Consider the following 24,714-nt stretch of genomic DNA (forward strand, 5'->3'; position numbering starts at 1 on the left):
AAAGTAAAAATGAAAATAATGTATTTGCAACAATTCCCATGAAAATAACAATATCTTAAAATTGTATATCCGGTTAACTAAACCCGGGGGTGGGCGAGCGAAGCCCCCTGGTATATTTAAGAGTCAAGGTGTTTTAATCAATTGTACTTTTTATTTTGTAGATACAATGGCGCTTGTCGCGTTAATCTTTACTCTTTTCACGATATTGTTAGATTGATTTGCCACGCGTTATTGTTGCACCGTTTGTTTGTGGATTGTGTTTATTGTCATTTCACAAGATCTTAGGAGGTTTGTGGGGTTTTATTGCACACTACGAAGTTCATTTGTATTCATGTTTTAAAGGAAGCCTAGACGAGTCGTATTTTTTGTCTGTAATAAATGTTACTTATATGACTCTATGAAGGCTTGAACATTTATTATCTTAAATCCCGGGTCTGTGCCATTCGTACTAAACTGTGGTGGATTTGAGTTCAGCATTGGCACAGGCCCTTCTTTTTCTCGTCGCTTTCTGAAATGTGGGCATTAAACCGCACGGCTTCTCCTGCAGTTCAGACGACGTCAAGACGCCTCATGGCTCGCAGTCATCCGTGATTGGGTGCCCCAGTGCAAGCTTTGTTTCTTTAGGCCGATGCTAAGATGTTTCTTCACTTAAAATTCCCTGCATCCCAAACTAAACACACACACACACACACGCAGGCACACGGACACATCTGACAGTCATTATCGGGCCCCATATGTTAAATAGATGATAGGCGGGCGGCCTCGTCGTTCAGCTGCAGAAAGCGTTCACGGTCTTCGACCGGCTTACGGGGGTCTTGTCTCAGCTGCGAGTGCTGCTGTTTGATGCTGTCGGACTTGAGACAATGAACCAGTGAATTAGACCAGGGCTGAAGCAGACAGAAAGAAGAGGTCGCGAAAACTTTGTCATGGCGATGCAAACAGCCTGTGGCTCTCCTAACAGAGTGAGTAGAAAAGTGAAATTGTGACCTAAAAGTACGAATTGGGGAATACAAGCGGCGACCCGGTGACGCAGCGGTTAGCTGCCTGCACTACCGTGCTGGATCAAATCCACAATAGGTATCCGTCTAACTTCGGATGCTGTCGGGATGGGTTCCGGATTACGGAAATTTTAATTCCCTTTACGTTCAAATGCATTTCGTTAATCTGCAGTGAGACCCCCCACGACGAAAAAAATCTCTCGCGCAAACAAATCGATATACTTTATACATTTACGTCTGCTTACGTGCTGAATCAATTTCGGAAAGTACAGGTTCTCTACTACAAACCGTTTCCGCGAGACATCGGATTGAGAGAGAACGCATTTTTGATAAAAAGATTTTTTTTCTTTGAGAAGTTACATTTACTTTATAATACATGCTCATGTTCAGAATATTATTAGAAGTATATTTTGAGCTGAAATGACATTTAAATTAAATTTAAATTTAAATTAAATGGAATTTAATTTATTGCTAACGTTAGTGGCGGTGGAGACAACCCAAAATCGTGTATTGCAAAGCTTTTGTTTTTTGCTTACAACCTTAGCCATCCATTTTTTAAACCTGGTTTATCCTGGAGCAGGGTCGTGAGGAAGCTGGAGCCAATCCCAGAAAGCATATGGGGCAAACTTCTGGGGGCGCCAGTCTATCGAAACGTAATAACACGCACGCACACACACACACACGGGCCAGTTCGCATCGGCAATCCACATGACCTGCACGTCTCTGGACTGTGTGAAGAAACTGAGGCTCCCCGAGGAAAGCCACGAGGACACAGCGAGAACGTGCAGACTTGACACACAGAGGACACGGAGTCTGAACTCCTGCGTCATTATTAAGTGCTACTACTGCGCCACTCTGCTCTCAGTACGCTCTCTTTCTCTCTCTCTCACTTCTTATTCATTCAAAAACAGCCAGGGGTTTATACTTAAAAGGTTGGGAAAATGTCCATTTATTGTACAGAAATATGCAGTCAGGTTGGTCCATCCATTGTCTCGAGCAGGTAGCTGGTAACAAACACTAAAAGAAGGCACAGGTTGCTTTTACCAGACATAAAAGAATGTGTTACAATTTTCTTGGGAATACAAAGGCGTAAATCCACGAGGAACGCATTGAGGAGCTCCACTCTTCCTTCTTAGCGCTGGGGAGCAACACAGAGGCGTTGTTAGGGGGGCTGCTTCCGGGGCTTGGAGAGCCCGCCGCCGCTTCATTCCGTGCCGCGTCCTGGCATGCATTGATGATTGTGTGAAAACTCCAAGAGGGACCAATGCTATTCAAACTAACATACTGTACTGTATATGTAAAATATAAAGGAAATACCTGGTGGGAGAGGCCAAGCCCCTAATAAGTGCTAAAGCTATCCAAACGTCCTGGTGCAGTACAACCTACAATCTATTATTTCCTACAATCTCGTTTGGATATTTTTTTACCCGAGAACATGGGAGCGACCTCTGATGAACATAAGAGAGGGTCCACCAGGACATCGCGCGAATGGAGAGACGCTGTAGTGGAATGTGGAGGAAGGTCTATGTAAGCAAACATCATGAAACACCTTTAGAAGATAATTAGAGTGGAAAAATAAAACTACCAGTTGACTACTTTTTGTAAGTAATAATCAAACTTTAATAAAAGGACAGGTGTTTGTATGTTTGTCCATTTGTTATATGTCTGTTATCCAGCAGATGGCGCATCGCAAACATTAGCATTGTTTATACAAATCTTGTACCAAATGAAATTTAATAGAAATGGATGCACTGCAATCGTCATTCCAACAGATGGTGCATCACAAACAATAACACTGTTTTTATGACACCGATTCAAAAATGGCGTATAACTGAGATTATGAGAGCAACAGGACAGTCACACTGCACTGTCAACGCTAGTGCTGAAACCTAACACTGCTTTTACGAATCCCATACCAAACAGCAAATAAGAGAGACATATGCATTGTGTTTAGCATTCCAACAGATGGAGCATCACAAACATTGACACTGCTTTTACGAATCCCATACCAAATGGCATATAAGAGAGACACGCCTTGCATGGTGCACTACAAACTTTAGCACGGAGGTCTACATTAATCCTTTCATTTTCATCCCATCCTAGATGGGGAATACAGCTTGTTTGTGTAGAATGCAATAGATATCTATTCCCTTGTCAATTAACACTCATTATCACGCAATAACAAAAATGAAAACAGAATTTTAGGATTTTTTAAAAACTTTTTAAAAATAAACAAATGACATATCCCATTGACACAAGTGCTGACACTCTTTACTCAGTAGTTTGCTGAAGCCCCTTTTGGCAGTGATAGCAGCCTGGAGTCTTCATAGGATTGACTTGACTGACTTTGCACACCCTGATTTGAGGATTTTCTCCTCTCACGTTCTGTCAGATTGGATGGAGACCATTGGTGTTCAGCTGTTTTCGGGTTCCTCCAAAGATGTTCGATTGGATTCAATTCTGGGCTCTTGCTGGGTAACGTCTGAGTATTCTCAAAGTTGCCCCTAAGCCACTCCAGTGTTGTACTGTTGGAAGGTGAACCTTTGAATCTTTCACCCAGTCAGTGGTCTGGAGTGATCTCAGCAGGTTTTCAATCTCTCTGATTTGCTCCATTTAGCCTCCCAGTCCCTGCTGTTGAGGAACAAGCCCATAGCTTGATGTGGCTACCACCACGCTCTCTCTCCCATTGGAATGGTGTTTCACAGGTGATGCCCAGTTTCCTCCAGACGTGATGCTAATCTTGGTCCTATTGGTGAACAGAATCTGGTTTTTCACTGTCTGAGAGTCCTTTGTCATACTCGGGTATTAAGTGTTGCTTGATGTGGGGAAAAATTAAAGATTATAGCACTTTCATGATTTGGAACTCCCAAAATCTCAGGAACTGAAAATAATTCCAAGGTTGCCCACTAGAGGTCGGAAAAACAGTTAAAAATACCCCGACTTGAAACAAAAATGGCCAAGAGCAAATCTTCATTAAAGTAAAAGGGTTACTTTCACAAAAGGTTCTGTGAGCTCTGAAGAGCACAAGGAGATGCCTGAACGGTAAGGCGATACACAGTAAACAGAGTCCCAATCTGGAATCCAAAAATCGTGGTCAAAAACTGAGCAGGGGTTCAAAAATATCAAAAAGCACAGTAAAAAAAAAAAAACAGAATTCAAGAGGTGAAGTCAAAAGCAGAGCATAGGGTTGAAACTCTAGAAAACACAAAGCAGCGCAATCGCACAAAAACTCACCTGAAACACCGCAGTCAGTAAACCGCTAGGAACTATGGGAGGCTGTTCCTTAAATAGAATGGAGGGCTGTCCCTGATGGTGATTGGCAGGTGGCCCCGCCCTCGGGGAGCCGCCCACAAAACACAATCAACATAGTCGAGGCCACATTCACTTATACACTCATACAAAGAAGAATGACCATCCATTATCCAACCCTCATATCCTAAATACAGGGTCACTGGGGTCTGCTGGAGCCAATCCCAGCCAACGCAGAGCGCAAGGCAGGAAACAAACCCTGGGCAGGGTGCCTGCCCACCGCAGGGCACACACACAGTACACCAAGCACAATTTAGGATCGCCAACGTACCTAATCTGCATGTCTTTGGACTGTGGGAGGAAACCCACACAGACACAGGGAGAACCCGGGAAGCAAACCCAAGTCTACTAACTGCAAGTCAGCAGCACTATCTACTGCGCCACCATGCCACCCACAAAGAAGAATGTACATAATCCATCCATCCATTTTCTAACCCGCTGAATCCAAACACAGGGTCACGGGGGTCTGCTGGAGCCAATCCCAGCCAACACAGGGCACAAGGCAGGAAACAATCCTGGGTAGGGTGCCAACCCACCACAGGACACACACACAAACCAAGCACACACTAGGGCCAATTTAGAATCGCCAATCCACCTAACCAGCATGTCTTTGGGAGGAAACCGGAGTGCCCGGAGGAAACCCACGCAGACACGGGGAGAACATGCAAACTCCACGCAGGGAGGACCCAGGAAGCGAACTCAGGTCTCCTAACTGCGAGGCAGCAGCGCTACCACTGCGCCACCGTGCCGCCCATGTACATAATATAAACATGAATATAAATAAAATGACACAAAACAAACAAGAAACATCACTTTGAAACCCAGCAAGAGGAGACATGCTGGCTGAAACATGACAAGTGCAAGGCTGCAGCAGAGCAAAATGTAAAAAAGTGAAGGGCTTCAAATCTTTCAAAGCCCGCTCTAGTAACATAGACAATCACAAAACATATTGGGTGATTGAGGATGATGTGCCCCCTTCTTGATTTAGCAGGGTCTGGAAAATCTTATTTTCATTGTCCATATTTCTGCAGCATTGTTTTAGCAAAGACCGAGAAGGCCAGTAGGCCATAGTCATCTGGAGGGCCATCTCCATTCATTTTCTAACTGTCTATTCAGTACAGGGCTGTGGTGATGGTCCATATTCCTGAATTCATCTCAGACAGATTGTATCATGTGACAGGAACATTCAATGGCTCTTCATCCAATTCTGTGATGACCTGCAGCCTTGTTGTATTTGTATAGTGGTATTCACAGTGTCCGTTTAATTCATCCATCCATCCATTATCCAACCTGCTATATCCTAACTACAGGGTCACGGGGGTCTGCTGGAGCCAATCCCAGCCAACACAGGGCGCAAGGCAGGACACAAACCCCGGGCAGGGCGCCAGCCATGTGTGTTTAATACTGGGTTGAAATTGTATTGTCTCGCAGCCCATGTTTTTCCACCTAACCAGAGTCAATTCTGGAATGTTTCACACGCTAGCAATAACGTGGTTCTGATTCAAGTTCAGCTTCTCCTTTGTCTGTTGATCACATGGATGGTCAATTAGGCTCCTTTCACTTTTGAAAGAGAAATGGGATACAAAACACATGGGTCACGTTTTAGACTGGCAGACAAAATCCTGGTAAGGTTTTAACCCTTCGCTAGCCACCCGTGATGCCATGTTTACAGCTCCTATGGGGTGGCTCAGTGGCAGTGCAGCTGCTCTGCAGTTATCAGATTGTGGGTTTGATTCCAGCGTCCTCCTTCTTAGAAAAGCAGCGGCTCTTTGATTCTTTTCAATCTGGTTTTCGGAGGCGACATTCTACAGAAACAGCTCTTCTAAAAGTTTTTAATGCTCTTTTAATTGCTGCCGATGCAGGCCGGTGCTCTGTGCTTGTACTGTTAGGTCTTACCGCAGCTTTTGATACTTAATAATTAGTAGATTAGATCTGTTCGGTGTCTCTGGCTCTGCTTTGGATTGGATCTCCCCGTATTTGTCAAATAGGAGTTTCTCAGTCGGTGTGGCTGGCTTTTCATCTGACATGTGGAGTGGCACAGGGCTCGGTTCTTGGACCGTACTTTTCTCTTTATGTATCCTTTCTCTGTCACAGACTCTTTTAAGGACATCTCGTGTTATCTCTATGCAGATGATATACAGCTTTATTTTTCATTTAAGTCTAACCAAATTAATACTTTGGTCACTTTGGTTGATTGTCTGTCTCAGGTTAACGCCTGGCTCAGTAGTAATTACCTACAGTTGAACTGAGGTACTAATTGTTGCTCGTCCTGTTCTCCATTCTGAGATCAGTTTAAAATGATCTTCTGTCTCTCCAGTTATTAAGTCGAGTCTACGTAACCTTGGGGTTATTTTTGACCAGTCCCTGACACTTGATGAGTATGTAGGGTCATTCAGCCGCTCGTGTTTCTTTCATGTAAGAAATCTCTCAAAACTGAGAAATGTTGTTTCAAAATCAGAATTGGAGAAGCTTATTCATTCTGTTATTTGATTAGTGTGATGCTCTCTTTACAGGTCTCTCTCTCACGCCTTCAGTTAGTTCAAAATGCAGCTGCCAGGCTCCGAACTCGCGCCAGCTAGCCGGACTGATCATATCACCCCCATGCTGGACACACTGCACTGGCTCCCAGTGTTTTATAGAATTCATTTGAAAGTTTTGATACTCACTTTCAGAGCTTTGCATGGACAGGCCCCTGAGTACCTAACCTGTCTGCTCCAATGCCATACAGCTTACCGGACCCTCAGATCTGGGCAACAGGGTCTTCTTGTTGTCCTAAGCACTCGGCTAAAAGCCCGTGGGGATCGTGCCTTTCAGTCTGTGACACCGAGACTATGGAAGAGCCTGCCTTGTGGCCTGCGTGGAGTTGAGTCTGTTGATTCTTTTAAAAAACAACTAAAACATTTCTTTTTAAACAGGCTGTTAATCAGGGCTGAATAGTTCCAGTTTGTTTATTTATTGGTTTTATTGGTTTTGCTTATGTTTTCTTTGAACTCTTATATTTATACTGGATTTGCTTTTCAGCGCTCTGTTACCTTTTGTCTGTGAAGGGCGCTATATAAATAAACTACTACTATTACTACTTCATGTCATGAGAAAAGCATTATATAAATTAAAGAATTCTTATCGTGGCGTCATATGATATGATATAGTGTGGATGTAGTTCCCCTTGTATGCGTCATTCATTTCATCTGCAACAATTTACTACCGAGAATATGCCAAAATGGTTAAAAGAAATGTAAAAATCTCCTAAAATATATCGTGTCGCCATCGACCCCCAAGACGGTGAAGCGTCAGTGTTTTTAGTGCTGCTTTGTAAACAGCAAGCGAACAAAGCCTGCTTTGTTGAGGATTTCAGGGAATCCATGTATCTTCATTACAACTTTGTTTCTATCGTGTTGCTTATTTTTTGGGTTTTTACAAGTCTAGAGAGTTAAGAGATAAGAGAAGAAGTGTCACTGATGCTTATCAGCGTAGGAAACCCTTGAATGATTCCCTGTCAATGACGGCAGTTGACAAATCAAAGAGAGTCGGAGACAAACGATGAACAACAGAGTAAGACGGTGCATCGAGAGGCTTGTGATGCCTTTGGGTGTTTGACTGAATGTTCTGGGCAGCTTTGAGGTTGAAAGTGAAGATGGCAGGCAACTGTGGGGGCTTCATATCACCTGAAACATCTTCTTACAGCAGAAAACGTGGAGAACGAAACACAGAAGGTGCCAAATAAACACAGAAGGTGCCACATTGCATTGATCATCAAAAAAAGTAAATGATCTGCAACTACTGTGCTGAGTGGCAGACTATGATTGTGTAATTTTATATAAATATTAAACCATAAAGGTACAGTGGACACTTGTCTTACAAACTCAATTCGCTCACGAGGGCTCGATGTAACTTAACTTTGTTTTAAGTCAAGACTATTTTTCCCATAAGAAATGATGGAAATACCCATAATGCGCTCCGAACCTCCCACAGAAACCTTTTCATAATAAAGAGGGTCGCATAATGTGCATCATTTACTAAAAATGCCAGTAATTTTTCTAAAGTGCTAACCAAAACGTTATAAAAGGCGCCCAGCCTACCAGAAACAGCAATTTCATACTGTACTCACCGTTTAACTCTTTGAGGGCTGAATAATAATAAGCAAGGGTTTCACACAGAAATCAACATAAAACGTCTGTTGCTGCATGCTGTGGCTGCCAGTTTGCCAAGAATGTGTGGCAGGCTTGCTGCCAGGCTGTCTTCGCATGGCTGGGGTGGCAGCTGCACCGGTCATGGTCGCAGTGCATTGCAATCTGGCTTTTACCTCTTATCATTGTTAAGTGGCAGTCCTCCCTGGTGAACAATGTCGTAGGGGTGCCAGCTGTATGAACCTGCTTAGCGCCACGATTAGCTGGGGACCAGTCAGATGAAGGTGGAACCTCACGTTTGTTTTCGATCACTTGCATCAAAATCGGAGTCCGGCAAGTCATGGCTCAGTTCAGAGATAGTAGGCAGAACTTCATCCACATTGTATTTTGCTTTACACATTCGCTTTGATCTCTCGCCATTATGTCAGTGCCATTTTTTTTTTCCCTTCAAGCGCAAGAAATCTCCGTCAAACCATTGAAGCTAATTTTCCTTCTTGCACCGAGAGTCCAACTAAAACATAACGGTTCGTTTTGTTACAGTTTACAGCTGATTACCATCGTCAGCTACTCCTTTTGACAAAAGTCGACATCAGCCCTGAAAGAGTTAAATTGACGTCTTTGGCTGGCAGGAAGGGAGGAGGAGAATGAAATGGAAGCTGGTTAAATCATTTCTTTGTAAAATTGTAGAGATGGTGGATTTCAACATGCTGTACACGTATTAGAGAGATCGGTCACACAAACGCCACTCTCATATTTCCGCACAATTTCCTTTTTCATTTCGATTGTGACCACTTTCTTTACCTTTGTTACCTTCTCTTCATTCCTTAGCTTATTTTCTAGCTTTTTTGGGGCTATTGTGAAATAAATTATATAAATCACTGCATAAACACACGTATCTGGCCTCGGACTGACGCATACGAACGCTCTCGGCTGTTTGTTTACAATCGCACAAGCGGATACACGTGACGTAATTTGGGTCGTAAATTTAAGACGTTGGTCGTAATTCAAAACAAAAATTTTGGTCGTAAACCAAGTTGTTCGCATGTCAGGCCGGTCGTATAGTGAGGGTCGACTGTATTAACAATTAGTTTATAAAAGAGTAAAGTGTTCCAGGTAGAGATATCAATAAAAACGTTTGGACAGCTATGGTTATTTGTGGTTCATTTTAATTGTAAATGCTTATGCCAGGTCTCTGATGACCCCAGGTATGTAATAGTGTTTGTGAAAAATCTCAGGTATACAAAGGTTAATTAACCAAGGTGAACAAACTCCATTCACCAAGCAAACAGGAAGAGTCTCTTCAGTGAGTTTGGTCCTAGCAGGTCTGCAGGCTAATGAGAGTCGTTTGTTTCCGTTTAGGCCAAGACACTGCAGTGCTGGCTGCTGTTGATAGCACTTGGAGCCAACCTGGTACCTGGCAGGGTTTCACAAAGTGCAGATGGTGAAAATGACATTGGCTCCGGGGATCATGCGGTACTTCATAACATCAGCAGTGGAGGAGAAGCTAGGAGAATTCCAAGAAAGACGGTGGCAGCCAAGCCAGCATCCCCTTTAGGTCAGTGTTCTGTCACCTTCCACATCGCCAGACCTTCTGGTGTCTCCACAGGCTGCACTTCCCACAAGCTCAACACTCCCAACTGGCAGGAGGAACTCGACCACATTAAGAGACTTGTCCACAAGAACGAGGCCACCATTAAGGGCCTCTTCTCCACCATCAATAAGGATATCGGAAAGGAGCCGTACAGAGACATCATCACAGGTGTGCTACTGGGAATCAAAGAGGACAATGTCAGGTTTGAGGAGATGATGAAGAAAATGATGGTGGAGTTTGAAACTCAACGAGGGGGTGACTTTGTAGGATCCCTCTTTGATTTTGAAAAGTAAGTGTCATAAACTCGGTTCAGGCTCGGAGCACTGAAACACAAGATGAAACTCACACCAGGCATGTATGTATCGTACCGTCCTCAAGCGCGATTGCCCCCCTACATCCCCAGGCCTTCTATCCTTCTCTCTTCTAGCCTGAACTCGCACTGCACGTAATGTTCCGGGTTTGGGCGCACTTTCGTCATCACTATGCGACTTTGTGTAAAGCCAAAACAGAATCCGAACACGGAGTGACAGCATCCATCCATCCATCCATTATCCAGCCAGCTATATCCTAACTACAGGGTCACGGGGGTCTAATGCAATGTATCCGTCTCTGTTATATCTAATTTAGAGTGGGATTCATGAAAGCAGTGTTAATGTTTATGATGCACCATCTGTTGGAGTGACAAATACAATGCATTTTAATATTACAAATGTCTGTGATACACCATCTGTTGGAATGACAGAGCAACCAGATGGGCACACAGACACTTATCCTTTAATTAAGGTGAATAGCAATTGCTGCTTTTCATACAAAAAAAGAAAAGGTAATGCAAAAGTAACATCCATCCATCCATTATCCAACCCGCTATATCCTAACACAAGGCCACGGTGGTCTGCTGGAGCCAATCCCAGGCAACACAGGGTGCAAGGCAGGAAACAAGCCCCAGCCCACCCACACACCAGGGACAATTTAGAATCGCCAATGCACCAAACCTGCATGTCTTTGGACTGTGGGAGGAAACCCACGCAGACACGGGGAGAACATGCAAACTCCACACAGGCAGGGAGGACCCAGGAAGCGATCCCGGGTGTCCTAACTGTGAGGTGGCAGCGCTACCCACTGCGCCACCAACCGCCCTAACAGTAACATTGTAACTTTTTCTTTCTTTCTTTGAACTTTCCTCGTACTGTTATTTTTTTGGTTTTTATTTGCTGTGTTTGTTTTTGGTGGTTTTCAGTGATACCTTTTGCTTTTTGCTCGTCAACATCTGAAAAACATTCATTGGAATTGAACTCATCGTCACCCTCTTATAGAAACGGCAGACACGAAAAAAACAAGAACAGCTCATATTAGAAAAAAAAAACTTTACATTTTTGCAGCTCTTGATTGCAGCAAAAACAAAAAAGATGTTGCCAGTGAATTCGGAATTTCGCCATCGACACTGTCTACTTTCTTGAAAGACTGAGCAAAAAAAAGAAGAAAATTCTCAGGTTGCAAACGTATGTGAACTTCTGCATTTGAAGACATCGACAAAGCTGTTTTTATGTGGTTCAGTGATGCTCGTTCAAGAAACATTCCTATTAATGGGGCACTCATTCAAGAAAATGTGAGGTTTGTAACTCTCTTGGGACCTCCCACAACTGGACAACACGCCGAAGAGCGTCCCGAAGTGCGATCACCGCGTCTGTGGAGGACTGTTTATCTGTTGCCGGGGCAACAGCAGGCTCACAGCTCTGCTGCGTCTCTCCGCCAAAGAAAACAGAAAAGATCTCGATGGGTGGTGCAAGGAACACAGTAAATGTAGGGAACAGGATTACTTAGCCACTAACCTGGGCATGACCTGCCTGACTGCTGTGCCCGTGTATAGCAGAGTGGCAGATCCCGCTACAATAAATAGCCACACCGTTCTTGTTTCAAGCTGAATAAAGCTGGTTTTGCTTTATTTGGTACTGAGACTCGGCCTCGTGTTTTGGGGTGTAAGACAGGGACTTATAGCGTGCCCACAGTCTTTTAGGATTCCCCTTTGAGCTGTGAGCCCCCTGTTGCCCTGCCCCGACAACGGGCAAACAATCTTAAACAGACGCTGCAATCGCACTTCAGGACGCACTTCAGCAGGATGTTCCTGTTGGGTGGGAGGATCCCAAAAAAGTTCAGAAACCTCACAGTATGAAGAAGAAAAGGATGATTCGGCACCTGACTGATAACTGTGCTGCCCACAACATGTTTCCACATTTAGATAATGTTCACGTTGAATTCCTCCCACCCAATTGCACAGCAGTGCTTCAGCCATTGGGTTTGGGCATCACTTGCACCCTGAAAGTGTGTCATCGCAAGGAAATGCTGAGAAAAATTCTCGTCAGCATAACTTGTAGGCAGGAGGAAATTAAAATTAACATGAAAGAAGCTACTGAAATGATTGCAAACGCCTGGACGCAAGTTAAAGAAAGCACTATAGTGACAAATACAGAAATATTTTTTAAGTCCCTGGCAGTTCATTATAACAAAATTTTACCTGAATTTTAGGAAAATAGCATGCATTTTTTACATTTTAAGCATACTACTGGATATCCGACATGTGGATTATGCAACGCCAGTAATGGGAGATTTTTTTTTCCTTTTTTCCATTAACATTTTTAACATCATTTGATGTTATACAACATATGGGATTCTATTATATCATAAAGTTTTTTCTTTCCTTTCTGCATGTAAATGTGACATTAAAGTGTTTTCTCAGCCACCACCCCTACTTACATGGACTAAGTAACATACAGTGGGGGGGGATAAGTCTTTGGTCCCCTGCTGAATTTGTAAGTTTACTCACTAACAAAGAAATGAAGAGTCTCTCATGTTTATGGTAGTTTCATTTTAGTGGAGAGAGACAGAACATCAACCAGAACATCTTCTTCTTTTGGCTGCTCCCATTAGGGGTCACCACAGTGGATAATCTTCTTCCATTTCTCCCTGTCCTCGTCATCTTGCTCTGTCACACCCGTCACCTGCATGTCCCCTCTCAGCACATCCATAAACCTCCTCTTACGCCGCCGTCTTTTGTTCTTGCCTGGCAGCTCTGTCTGATCGAACACAAGTGGGGGACTTTTCTCTTCTTGGTCAAAATTTTGTAAGAGATGGGCACAGAAGATTCTGCTTGAATCTTGCATTCTGGACTATTTGTAATGCGACATTTGCCAAAACTATATCTCGTTCTTCCTCTTCTTCTTTTAGCTGCTCCAGTTAGGGTTGCCACAGCAGATCATCTTCTTCCATGTCTTCCTGTCCTCGTCATCTTACTCTGTCACACCCACCACCTGCATGTCCCCTCTCAACACATCCATAAACTTTTCCAGACTTTCCTCTTTTCCTCTTCCCTGGCAGTTCTATCCTTAACATCCTTCTCCCAATATACCCCTCATCCTTCAATTTGTGAATTTCCCCTTGGGATTAATAAAGTATCTATCTATCTATCTATCTATCTATCTATCTATCTATCTATCTATCTATCTATCTATCTATCTATCTATCTATCCTCTGCACATGTCCAAACCAATGCAATCTCGCCTCTCTGACTTTGTCTCCCACCCGTCCAACCTGAGCTGACCCTCTAATGTCCTCATTTCTTATCCTATCCATCCTCATCACCCCCAATGCAAATCTTAGCATCTTTAACTCTGTCTCCTGTGCCACCGTCACCAGCCCATATCACACAGCTGGTCTTGCTATCGTCCTGTAGACCTTCCCTGTCACTCTTGCTGATACCCGTCTGTCACAAATCACTCCTGACACTCTTCTCCACCCTGCCTGCACTCTCTTCTTCACTTCTCTTCCACAATCCCCATTACTCTGTACTGTTTGTCCCAAATATTTAAACTCAGCCACCTTCACCAACTCTACTCCCCTCGTCCTCACCATTCCACTGACCTCCCTCTCATTTACACACATAAACGTTATAAATTGATTTGCTTGTCATTACGAGAAATAAGGATTTGATCCTCTACAACCCAAACAGAATTCTGACTCCCACAGCACAGATTGCAATCAACCAATTAATCAATCAATCAATTCCAGATACTCCTGACCTCAACTCGTGATGTGTATGAAGCCCACCTGTCCACAGAATCAATTTCTTCCATTCCAACCTCTCCACCACCATGAGCTGTCAAAGGATGTCAGGCTGGAGTGGGCTACAAGACCACCAGCAACAAACTTGGTGAGAAGGTAACAACTGTTGGTGTGATAATTCAGAAATGACCACCAAATGACCATCTCCTCGGTCTGGAGCTCCATGCAAGATCCTGCCTCATGGGGTGAGGATGATGATGAGAAAGGTGAGGGATCGGCCCACAACTACACGGGAGGAGTTTGTTAATGATCTGAAGGTAGTTAGGACCACCACAATCACCAAGAACACCATTGGTAACGCACTGCACCATAATGGATTGAAATCTTGCAGCACTCCCAAGGTCCCCCCACATGTACACGTGTCTTCTTGAGCGGGGGGACCTTTGAGGGCGCTGTAAGATTTCAAAGTCCTTTGACAGTTTTTTGGTGTTGCCCATGTTGGTGGAGAGGTCAGAATGGAAGAAATTGGCTCTGTTGGACAGTTGTGCTTTATACACATCACGAGTTGAGATCAGGAGTATCTGGGAGTGATTGATTGTAATCTGTGTGTGCCAGGTGGGCACACAGCCATTTTGTGGGAGCCAGGATTCTGGCTGGGTTGTAGTTGATCAAATCCTTATTTCTCTCAATGACCTACAAATCAATTTCTAACTTTTATGTCCGGTGATTTTTCTGGATTTTTGGTTGATGTTCTGTCTCTCTCCATTAAAATGAAACTGCTATAAACATGGGAGACTACTCATTTCTTTCTAAGTGAGCAAACTTACAGATTCAGCAGGGGATCAAAGGCTTATTTCCCCCTTTTCGGGAGGAGTATTCCTTTAAGAGAGGCAGCAATAAAGCTGTGTGCTGCCACTTGGCTACCCAGCGATACGACACCCTGATGACTGGCATCATTTGTACTGATGTGGCACATTAACCGACTGCTGTGTGTTTTGATGGTTGGCCAAGGCAGGAGTCCATTTAGAAGCAGAAAATGACCCATGATGGAGCCTCATTGAAATGAAAATGAGGGCTCTGCCGGGACTCTGACTTTTCTTGCATAGTTAGTGCTAGTGGGTGGAATATGCCAGGATGATTTTGGGGTAGTGTAAATCAAGCTATTTATCCATCCATCCATCCATCCATTATCCAACCCGCTATATCCTAACTCCAGGGTCACGAGGGTCTGCTGGAGCCAATCCCATTCAACACAGGGCGCAAGACAGGAAACAAACCCCGGGCAGGGCGCCAGCCCACCGCAGCAAGCTATTTATGGCACTTTCCACTGTACACCGGTCTGTTTTCTTTGTACCCACCCATCCCTGATTGCGTTTTTCTCACATTATACGCCAGTTAGTTTCCGTGTTCTACATCAGGGAGTGATTTATTAAATTTTCAGTTTCTAGTGTCACACATGCATATCAGAGGCTCAACTTCTTGGCTCGTCAGAGTTAAGTGCTACCACCTCGGGACACCAGAGGGCACCATCACCAACTGTCTTGTCTTCCTTTTCCACCCCAGTGAGGGCAATTGAGCCTGACCCTTCCACCCCAAAAGTTATAAAAGTAGGGCGCTCACGGAAGAAGACATCTCATTTAGAAGATGAGCAACCCGCAAGAAGGTGCTCCAACCCTGAAACCTGACCGCTATTTACAACACCCTTTAGAACATTAGATCAATCTGGAGAAGATCATGCCATTCAAACCCAACAAAGCTTGCTAGTTCTGTCCACTTAATTCTTCCAAAATAACATCAAGTCAAGTTTTGAAGGTCCTTAAAGTCCTCCTGTCCACCACAGTACTTGGTCACTTATTCCATGTATTTGTGGTTCTCTGTGTACAGAATAACTTCCTAACGTTTGTGTGAAATTCACCCTTAACAACAACAACAACATTTATTTATATAGCACATTTTCATACAAACAGTAGCTCAAAGTGCTTTACATATTAAAGAATAGAAAAATGAAAGACATAATTATAAAAAATAAATCAACATTAACATCGAATAAGAGTAAGGTTCAATGGCCAGGGGACAGAAAAACAAAAAAAACTCCAGACGGCTGGAGAAAAAATAAAATCTGTAGGGATTCCAGACCACGAGACCACCCAGTCCCCTCTGGGCATTCTACCTAATATAAATGAAACAGTCCTCTTTGGATTTAGGATTCTCACGGAAGGGCTTGATGATGATGATGGTCACGTAGACTTCTGACTTTAAATCCGTCCATCATTGTTGGAGCATCATGAAGCTTTGAGTAGGTGGAGGTGGCGCAGGCCACCACCACAAAGAAACCGGAAAAAGAAACAGAAAAGAGAGTAGGGGTCAGTACCGATTTTAGAGCCACCATGAATAGTTATTATGATGAATTGAACATACAGAGTATCAGGATTAAGTTAAATTACGATTAAAATGAAGTTATAAAAAGGCCATGTTAAAGTAATGTGTTTTCAGCAGTGTTTTAAAGTGCTCTACTGTATCAGCCTGGCGAATTCCTATTGGCAGGCTATTCCAGATTTTAGGTGCATAACAGCAGAAGGCCGCCTCACCACTTCTTTTAAGTTTTGTTCTTGGAATTCTAAGGAGACACTCATTTGAGGATCTGAGGTTACGATTTGGAATATAAGGTGTCAGACATTCCGATATATAAGATGGGGCGAGATTATTCAAGGCTTTATAAACCATAAGCAGAATTTTAAAGTCAATTCTGAATGACACAGGTAACCAGTGTAGTGACATCAAAACTGGAGAAATGTGTTCGGATTTTCTTTTCCTAGTTAGGATTCTAGCAGCTGCATTCTGCACTAGTTGCAAACGATTTATATCTTTTTTGGGTAGTCCTGAGAGGAGTGCGTTACAGTAATCTAGTCGACTGAAAACAAACGCGTGAACTAATTTCTCAGCATCTTTCAGTGATAAAAGAGGTCTAACTTTACTTATGTTTCTTAAGTGAAAAAATGCTGTCCTAATGATCTGATGAATATGTGATTTAAAATTCAGATTACAGTCAACAATCACCCCTAAGCTTTTTACCTCCGTCTTGACTTTTAATCCTAATGTATCCAGTTTATTTCTAATAGCTTCATTGTATCCATTATTGCTGATCACTAAAATTTCAGTTTTCTCTTTATTTAACTTGAGAAAATTACTATTCATCCATTCTGAGATACAAGTCAGACATTGTGTTAGTGAATCAAGAGAGTCGGGGTCATCAGGTGCCATTGATAAGTACAGCTGTGTGTCATCAGCATAGCTGTGGTAGCTCACGTTGTGCCCTGAGATAATCTGACCTAACGGAAGCATGTAGATTGAGAATAACAGCGGACCAGGATAGAGCCTTGTGGAACACCATATTGGATATCATGTGTCTTCGAGTTGTAATTCCCACAACTAACAAAATATTTTCAAGTCCCCATCTGTGTCCCTGTGTTATTGAGGAACTCATTTTTAAGTCATGGACTAATTCCCTTTATACTTTTTAACATCTCACTCAGGTCTCCTCTTCATCTCTGTAAAGGCTCAGCTCTTTTAATCTTTCCTCATAACTCATCCCCTGTAGCCCTGGAATCAGCCTAGTCGCTCTTCTCTGGACCTTTTCTAGTGCTGCTATGTCTTGTGTGGTGTTAACGTTTACCTGCCCAGGTGGAATTAAAGAGTCTCATAGTGTGGGGTCTCCTCAGTCTGTCAGTGGAGCAGGATGGTGACAGCAGTCTGTCACTGAAGCTGCTCCTCTGTCTGGAGATGATCCTGTTCAGTGGATGCAGTGGATTCTCCATGATTGACAGGAGTCTGCTCAGCGCCCATCGCTCTGCCACAGATGTCAAACTGTCCAGCTCTGTGCCTACAATAGAGCCTGCCTTCCTCACCAGTTTGTCCCTCTTCTTTATGCTGCCTCCCCAGCACACCACCGTGTAGAAGAGGGCACTCGCCACAACCGACTGATAGAACACCTGCAGCATCTTATTGCAGATGTTGAAGGACGCCAGCCTTCTAATGAAGTTTAGTCGGCTCTGTCCTCTCTTGTACAGATCATCAGTATTGACAGTTCAGTCCAATTTATCATCCAGCTGCACTCTCAGGTATTTATAGGTCTGTACCCTCTGCACAGTCACCTCTGATGATCACGGGGTCCATGAGGGGCCTGGGCCTCCAAAAATCCACCACCAGCTCCTTGGTTTGGCTGGTGTTCAGTTGTAGGTGGTTTGAGTCTTACCATTTTACAAAGTCCTTGATTAGGTTCCTATACTCCTCCTCCTGCCCACTCCTGATGCAGCCCACCATAGCAGTGTCGTCAGTGAACTTTTGCACCTGGCAGGACTCTGAGTTGTATTGAAAGTCCGATGTATGTTGGCTGAACAGGACCGGAGAAAGTCCATTCCCCTGTGGAACTCCTGTGCTGCTGACCACAATGTCAGACCTGCAGTTTCCAAGACACACATACTGAGGTCAGTCTTTAAGATAGTCCACGATCCATGGCACCAGGTGTGAATCTACTCCCATCTCTGTCAGCTTGTCCCTGAGGAGCAGAGGTTGGATGGTGTTGAAGGCGCTAGAGAAGTCCAGAAATATAATTCTAACAGCACCATTGCCTCTGTCCACATGGGAGAGGGATCGTTTAGCATATAGATGATGGCATCCTCCGCTCCCACCTTCTCCTGGTATGAGAACTGCAGAGGGTCAAAGGCGTTCGCAGACCTGTGGCCTCAGGTGGTGAAGCAGCAGCCGCTCCATGGTCTTCATCACATGTGACGTCAGAGCGACAGGCCGGAAGTCATTCAGCTCACTAGGACGTGATACTTTTGGGACTGGGGCGATACAAGATGTTTTCCATGTTTTCCTCTGTCCCAGCCTGAGGTTGAAGATGCGCTGTAGTAAACTCCCCAGTTCCAGTGCACAGACCTTCAGCAGTCTTGGAGATACTCCATCTGGACCCGCTGCTTTACTGGCACAAAGTCTCCTCAGCTCTCTGCTTACCTGGGCTGCTGTGATTGAGGGTGGGGATGTCCCACCTATGCTGGTATCAGCAGAAGGATGGGCGGAGGGTGCAGTACTCCGAGGTGAGAGTGGGTTAGGGTGATCAAACCTGTTAAAGAAGTTGTTCATTTGGTTTGCTCTCTCCACGTCTCTCTCAATGGTGGCACCCTGCTTCGAGCTACAGCCAGTGATGATCTTCATCCCATCCCACATTTCCTTCATGCTGTGACTTGGAGTTCCTTCTGCACGCGCTTGAGCTCATGCTGATCACCGCCTTTAAAAGCCCTTTTCTTCCTTGATGTCACTTGTAATCCATGGCTTGTTGTTAGCATAGCAGCGTACTGTTCTTACTGGAACTACAATGTCCATACAGAAGTTGATGTAGTCAGTAGTGCAGTCAACAACCTCCTCAATGTTCTCACTATGTGACCCCTGCAGGATATCCCAGTCTGTAGTTCCAGTCACTCAGAGCCTCAGAGGACCACTTCCTGAATGATCGTGTAGTTGTAGGTAGTTCCCTCACTCTTGGTTTGTAGTGAGGCTGAAGCAGAGCCAGGTTATGATCTGTTTTACCAAGCGCAGGCAGCGAGGTGGCACTGTATGACTCTTTAACGTTTGCATACAGTAGGTCGATAGTCCTATTTACCGGGTGTTACAATCCACATACTGGGAGAAGGCAGGTAATGTTTTGTCCAGCGTCACTTGATTATATTCTCCAGTGATTAGGACAAGCACCTCGGGGTGCTGTGTTTGTAATTTAGCAACCACAGAATGGATGACGTCACCCGCAATCTCCATGTCCGCCTGAGGAGGGATGTAAACAATAACAACAATGACGTGTCCCCCCTGCGTGGAGTTTGCATGTTCTCCCCGTGTTTGCCTGGGCTTCCTCCCACAGTCCAAAGACATGCAGGTTACATGCATTGGCGATTCTAAATTGTCCCTACTGTGAGCTGGGTGTGTGTGTGTGTGCCCTGCGGTGGGCTGGCACCTTGCCTGGGCTTTGTTCCTGCCTTGTGCCCTGTGCTGGCTGGGATTGGCTCCAGCAGACCCCCGTGACCCTGTGTTAGGATATAGTGGGTTGAACAATGACTGACTGACTTCAATATTTATAGTAATTTACTGCCAGTAATGTACTTTATAAACTCCAGCATCATTTTCTCGTTTGGTTTCTTCACAGAGTTCAAGAAGAGGTGCGTCTTACGGCAGACCTGCTGCACTCCACAGCGGACATTGCCAACCATCTCGAGCGGGGGGCTCAAGAGCTTTATTCCCAGCTGACTAAACTCCAGCCTGACCACAGCAACAGAGAGCGAGTCCCCCCCTCCTCCTCCTCCTCTTCCTCCCCTTGCTCCTGGAGGGGATGTGTCTGAGCCCACCTGACCGAGGCAGCAGATGTCGCGCCGGGAGGACGACACTTCTGTTTTGTCGGATGTGGAGCGCCAGGAGTCCTTCCTTTGCTAGAGAGCCGTGACGCATGCAGCGAGGCGAGTGATTAATTACCTGCCGATCTCTGGAGGTCTGTAATTAGATCAGGACAGGAATGTCGCTTTCGGAGACCGCCAAGGATATTTTATGAACTCCAGTGTACATTTGTGACAGGGCCGGGGGACGTCTGGTGGGACACGCTGAACTCAGAGTCATTGAGGGTTTGAGTTGCACTTAAGAAAAGCGGCAAGAAAAAAAGAAAATGGAGAGGATCACTCAATTTAAAATGTACTCACGTGACGTGGGGGGCACTGAGCTTTTGGTGTGGCAGTTCATTGTGGCGCTACTGGGGGTTTTCCATGACCTTTAATTTCTTTTCCATTCCATATTGACTCCCCAGACACCTTTCTTGCACGCGTTACCCATTTCCAAAAATGAAGCGCAGGCTGGGAAGATGTAGTGCTGTTTTTGATGAGATTTGGGGGGCTTGGGGGGGACTGGAGATAATTGAATCTTTGCATTGAGATTATGTATGAGAACGGATTCATGAAGTCCTCTGACCTCTTCGCTTTGAGTCTGAAAACGGACACACTAGCCATCAGTCATGGGTGGAGTTTAAGGGGTGGCTTGGGGGGCCTGCACAATGAATGAACTATGTTTGGAGAGGAAGACTCAGATATAGAGTTTTTTTAAGCCACAGTTAATGTCCTGCCATTTTCTATGTCACTTAATCACACACGTGTCCCTCCTCTCTTGACTGCCGGTAGCGGCACACATTAACTGCACATCTTTGATGTTTGCCTACTGAGTGGTCAATGTGTCCACACCTATGGAGACCCTGAGGAGGACCTCCACTCCTTCTTGCCCTCTCAGGTCTGCTGATGAATGGCATCTGGTTTTGCCACTTCAGTGTGGCATCTAATCTCAATTCTGACCCGTCATGTGTAGCTCCGAGCTTCCCACCTCCACCCACCTCAGTGCATTTAAGAAGCGTTTGAAGACTTTCTTGTTGGCTGAATTTCTGTCTCACTGGTGTTAGGTTTTTATACTCTATGAATTGTAAATTGTCTCGCATTTTGTTCTGAGCTCTTCACTTGTCACAATCAGTTTTGTCACCTTGTCCTGTATCACATACCCCATACTTATGTTGACCCTTTTTGTAAGTTGCTTTGAATAAAAATGTCTGTGAAGCAAATAAATGTAATGTTCCTGTATAGCCTCTGTACAGCTAGGGGCTCAGTCGGGCAGCACGTTAATGGCTGTCAGGAAAAGAGGAAAAGCCTGAGAGACTTGGCATATGTGAAGCTGTGCTAGAAGGTCATCACAGAGTTCTCTAACTGGTCACCTAGTCCTGTAAGCTGACGTCCTCGGGGGGGCCACTAGCATCAAGACAGTCATTAAGTTTGGCATCCCCTCCAACTACAAGTCATGAAATGTGTAATTAGCTTAGGCTAAATTGAGCCATCTATTAAATAAAATGAAGTTCTGTATTTTAATCCATTCTTGCCTGTCATGGCACCAGAGAGTAGCAACATGCTACCTAATTGAACATGAAGAATTTCCCTTTACTGCACATGTGACGAATTGTGACTACTGTTACCATATAACACATCTTACAAATATCTGGGCTACACTAAATGGTCTGAGCTGTCTGAACACAAGAATGACAATGACAAGGACAAGTGCCAGTGGCACAGCAGTAAACACAGGTGTGCAAAAAAAGGCAAATCATTGAGGCACAGCGGCTGAGCACAATGTTTGTACAAATCACCCTAACAGAATTGGAGGGGAGCGGAGTTAGTGAAGGAGTGGGGAGACACGAGACACGCCACAAAGTGACAGTTAGCACGCCGAAGAGGGGTCTCTGGCACCGATAGCTGTAGCCCTGATCTATCTATCTATCTATAATGCCTTTCATATCTATCTATCTATCTATCTATCTATCTATCTATCTATCTATCTATCTATCTATCTATCTATCTATTATATAGTGCCTTTCACTCTATCTATCTATCTATCTATCTATCTATCTATCTATCTATCTATCTATCTATCTATCTATTATATAGTGCCTTTCACTCTATCTATCTATCTATCTATCTATCTATCTATCTATCTATCTATCTATCTATTATATAGTGCCTTTCACTCTATCTATCTATCTATCTATCTATCTATCTATCTATCTATCTATCTATCTATCTATCTATCTATCTATCTATCTATCTGTCCTATATAATGCCTTTCTTCTATCTAAATGTTTAATCATACCTACTTGAACCCTGCTTTATGACCTCTTTGTCCTCTAATCAGCCCAGTTGCTCTTCTCTGGACCTTTTCCAGGGTTCTTTTGTCTTTTTGGTATTATGGAGGACCCCACATGGAGAGCTTTACCTGCACTTGTACTTCACACATCAGGGCGCTATATAACCTAACATCCTATTGGCCTTTTAATGGCTTCTCTCCACTGACTGGATGTACGTAGATAGTGATGAGTCCACAGTCAGTGTATTTACAAGCACACATAAAAATGGGATAAGGTGAGTAATCTACATAAGACAAAAAACTGGTTATTTAAATGTTCGGCTATGGTGTTCTCTTTTAAAGTTCTCTTTAAATTGGACAAAAAAAAAAGTGAAACATCCTCATCAGTCGCCATGGACCCAAAAACAAGCTTGAAGTCTGTGTCTCCCGAGACCTGTGGGGAACATTACTTCTTTTAAAAGTATGTTAGTTAGATTACTCATTACTTACAAAAATATAATAACTCTCTGTCTCACCACCGCACTGCCCTCCTCCAGTCTAGTGTTGCCTCTCTACCTCCCAGCTCCAACTCGCCTGGATAAGGGAGTGCGGTCCCTTTTATTATTGACCTAGGAGTACTTCCGGTGCCAGGGTGATTGCCTGATCAAAGTACTTCCAGGTCACACGGATGTCCATCATCACAGTAGGGAGCTTGATTCCCTTCAGCGCCCTCTTGCAGCTGCCCCATTACCCCCAGCAAGGCTGCCCTGCCAGACTACATTTCCTGCCTGCTGACTTCCAACGGGGCACCGATAACCAGGGCTGCTGCCATCTAGCATGCTGGGGGAATAAAAAAACCCAGCAATATTTTCTCTTTTTAACGGACTGTCTGTCCACCCTTTCTGGTCCTTCCTTCTGGGTTTTCTTCTGGCGGAGATGCCCGTCCAGTCTATGTGACATCTACAGTATTTCTTCATTTTTATTATTATTATTTTATTTCTATTTACTACATATTGATTACAAAATACATTCTAATAGATGGTCCATTAGAAAAATAAATTTTAATGTCTACATTACTTACTTAGATTTCAACAGGTAGCACATCAGGTTAACTCTTAGCCCATATACTGTATGACATCAAAATGAAGCCCTATGAAGATCTGAATGTTCGGACACACGAGAATAGACTCCGCAGTTTACAGTTCACAAGTGACTCTGTAGCTGAGATGGAATATCACGAAACTAACATCGATTAACGTGCCAGCAATAAGGTCACCTGAGTGAACAGGCAGCCATTAGGAGACCTGCGCCTTTGATTTTATTTAATGAGAGTCTCCTTAAACGTTTAAACTCTGGACTCTAAATCCCATTGTAAACACCCTCTTGATTGTCCTTTTAAACGACTGCTAAAGACTGATTTCAGATTCTGTATCTTTACTGACTTTAGCTCCTTCTTGTAGAATCCTAAACAGATTGTTACCAAAACTTTTTTTGTAATTTATTAGACCCGAGTGCAATTAGGATCTGAAACGACAAACGGCCTGAGACAGGCAAACACTTAATCAATTCTTCTTCTAAACGTTCTTAAGTTGACGTGAAGTGTGGCCTTTAAGTATGGGATGCATATTGAAAAAAAGAAAAAGCTAAGAAGTGAAACAACAAAAGAAAGAAGAACCCAAAGGAACTGGCAGGACCTCTGAAGAGAAATCAGAAGCAGCCCTGCAGCCAGACGTGAGAAGACTCTTTACTTCCATCACCTTCACTTTCTACTGAAGTGTTTTCAATGAGACTCTTTTCAGATTTGTTTCCTCCTAATGCCACCATCAGTTTTAATTTTGATTTATATCAAGTTTGATTTGTACTGTTTGATTGGGCCGTGGTGTGTTGTTAAGAGTACCAGGTGTGGGGGACTGTCATACTCCTACAGGGGTTAGCAGCTGAGAAGAGA

At 44.0% G+C, this 24,714-nt stretch overlaps 1 protein-coding gene across 2 annotated transcripts; it reads left to right on the forward strand.

Annotated features, from left to right (window-relative positions):
* The first annotated feature begins 788 nt into the window (after nt 1-788).
* Nucleotides 789-21,715, forward strand: si:ch211-142k18.1. Of its 2 annotated transcripts, none has more exons than XM_039750036.1 (3): nt 789-962; nt 9,794-10,314; nt 20,275-21,715. In XM_039750036.1, the coding sequence occupies exons 1-3, from the start codon at nt 927-929 to the stop codon at nt 20,465-20,467; spliced, it is 750 nt and encodes a 249-aa protein (XP_039605970.1). In that variant the 5' UTR covers nt 789-926; the 3' UTR covers nt 20,468-21,715. The 2 variants fall into 2 exon arrangements, with proteins under 2 accessions (XP_039605970.1, XP_039605971.1); XM_039750037.1 differs by having other exon boundaries at nt 9,794-10,193.
* Nucleotides 21,716-24,714: the final 2,999 nt, after the last annotated feature.

The sequence above is a fragment of the Polypterus senegalus genome, chromosome 3 (assembly GCF_016835505.1).
Source record: "Polypterus senegalus isolate Bchr_013 chromosome 3, ASM1683550v1, whole genome shotgun sequence".
In the NCBI taxonomy this organism is placed as follows: Eukaryota; Metazoa; Chordata; class Cladistia; order Polypteriformes; family Polypteridae; genus Polypterus; species Polypterus senegalus.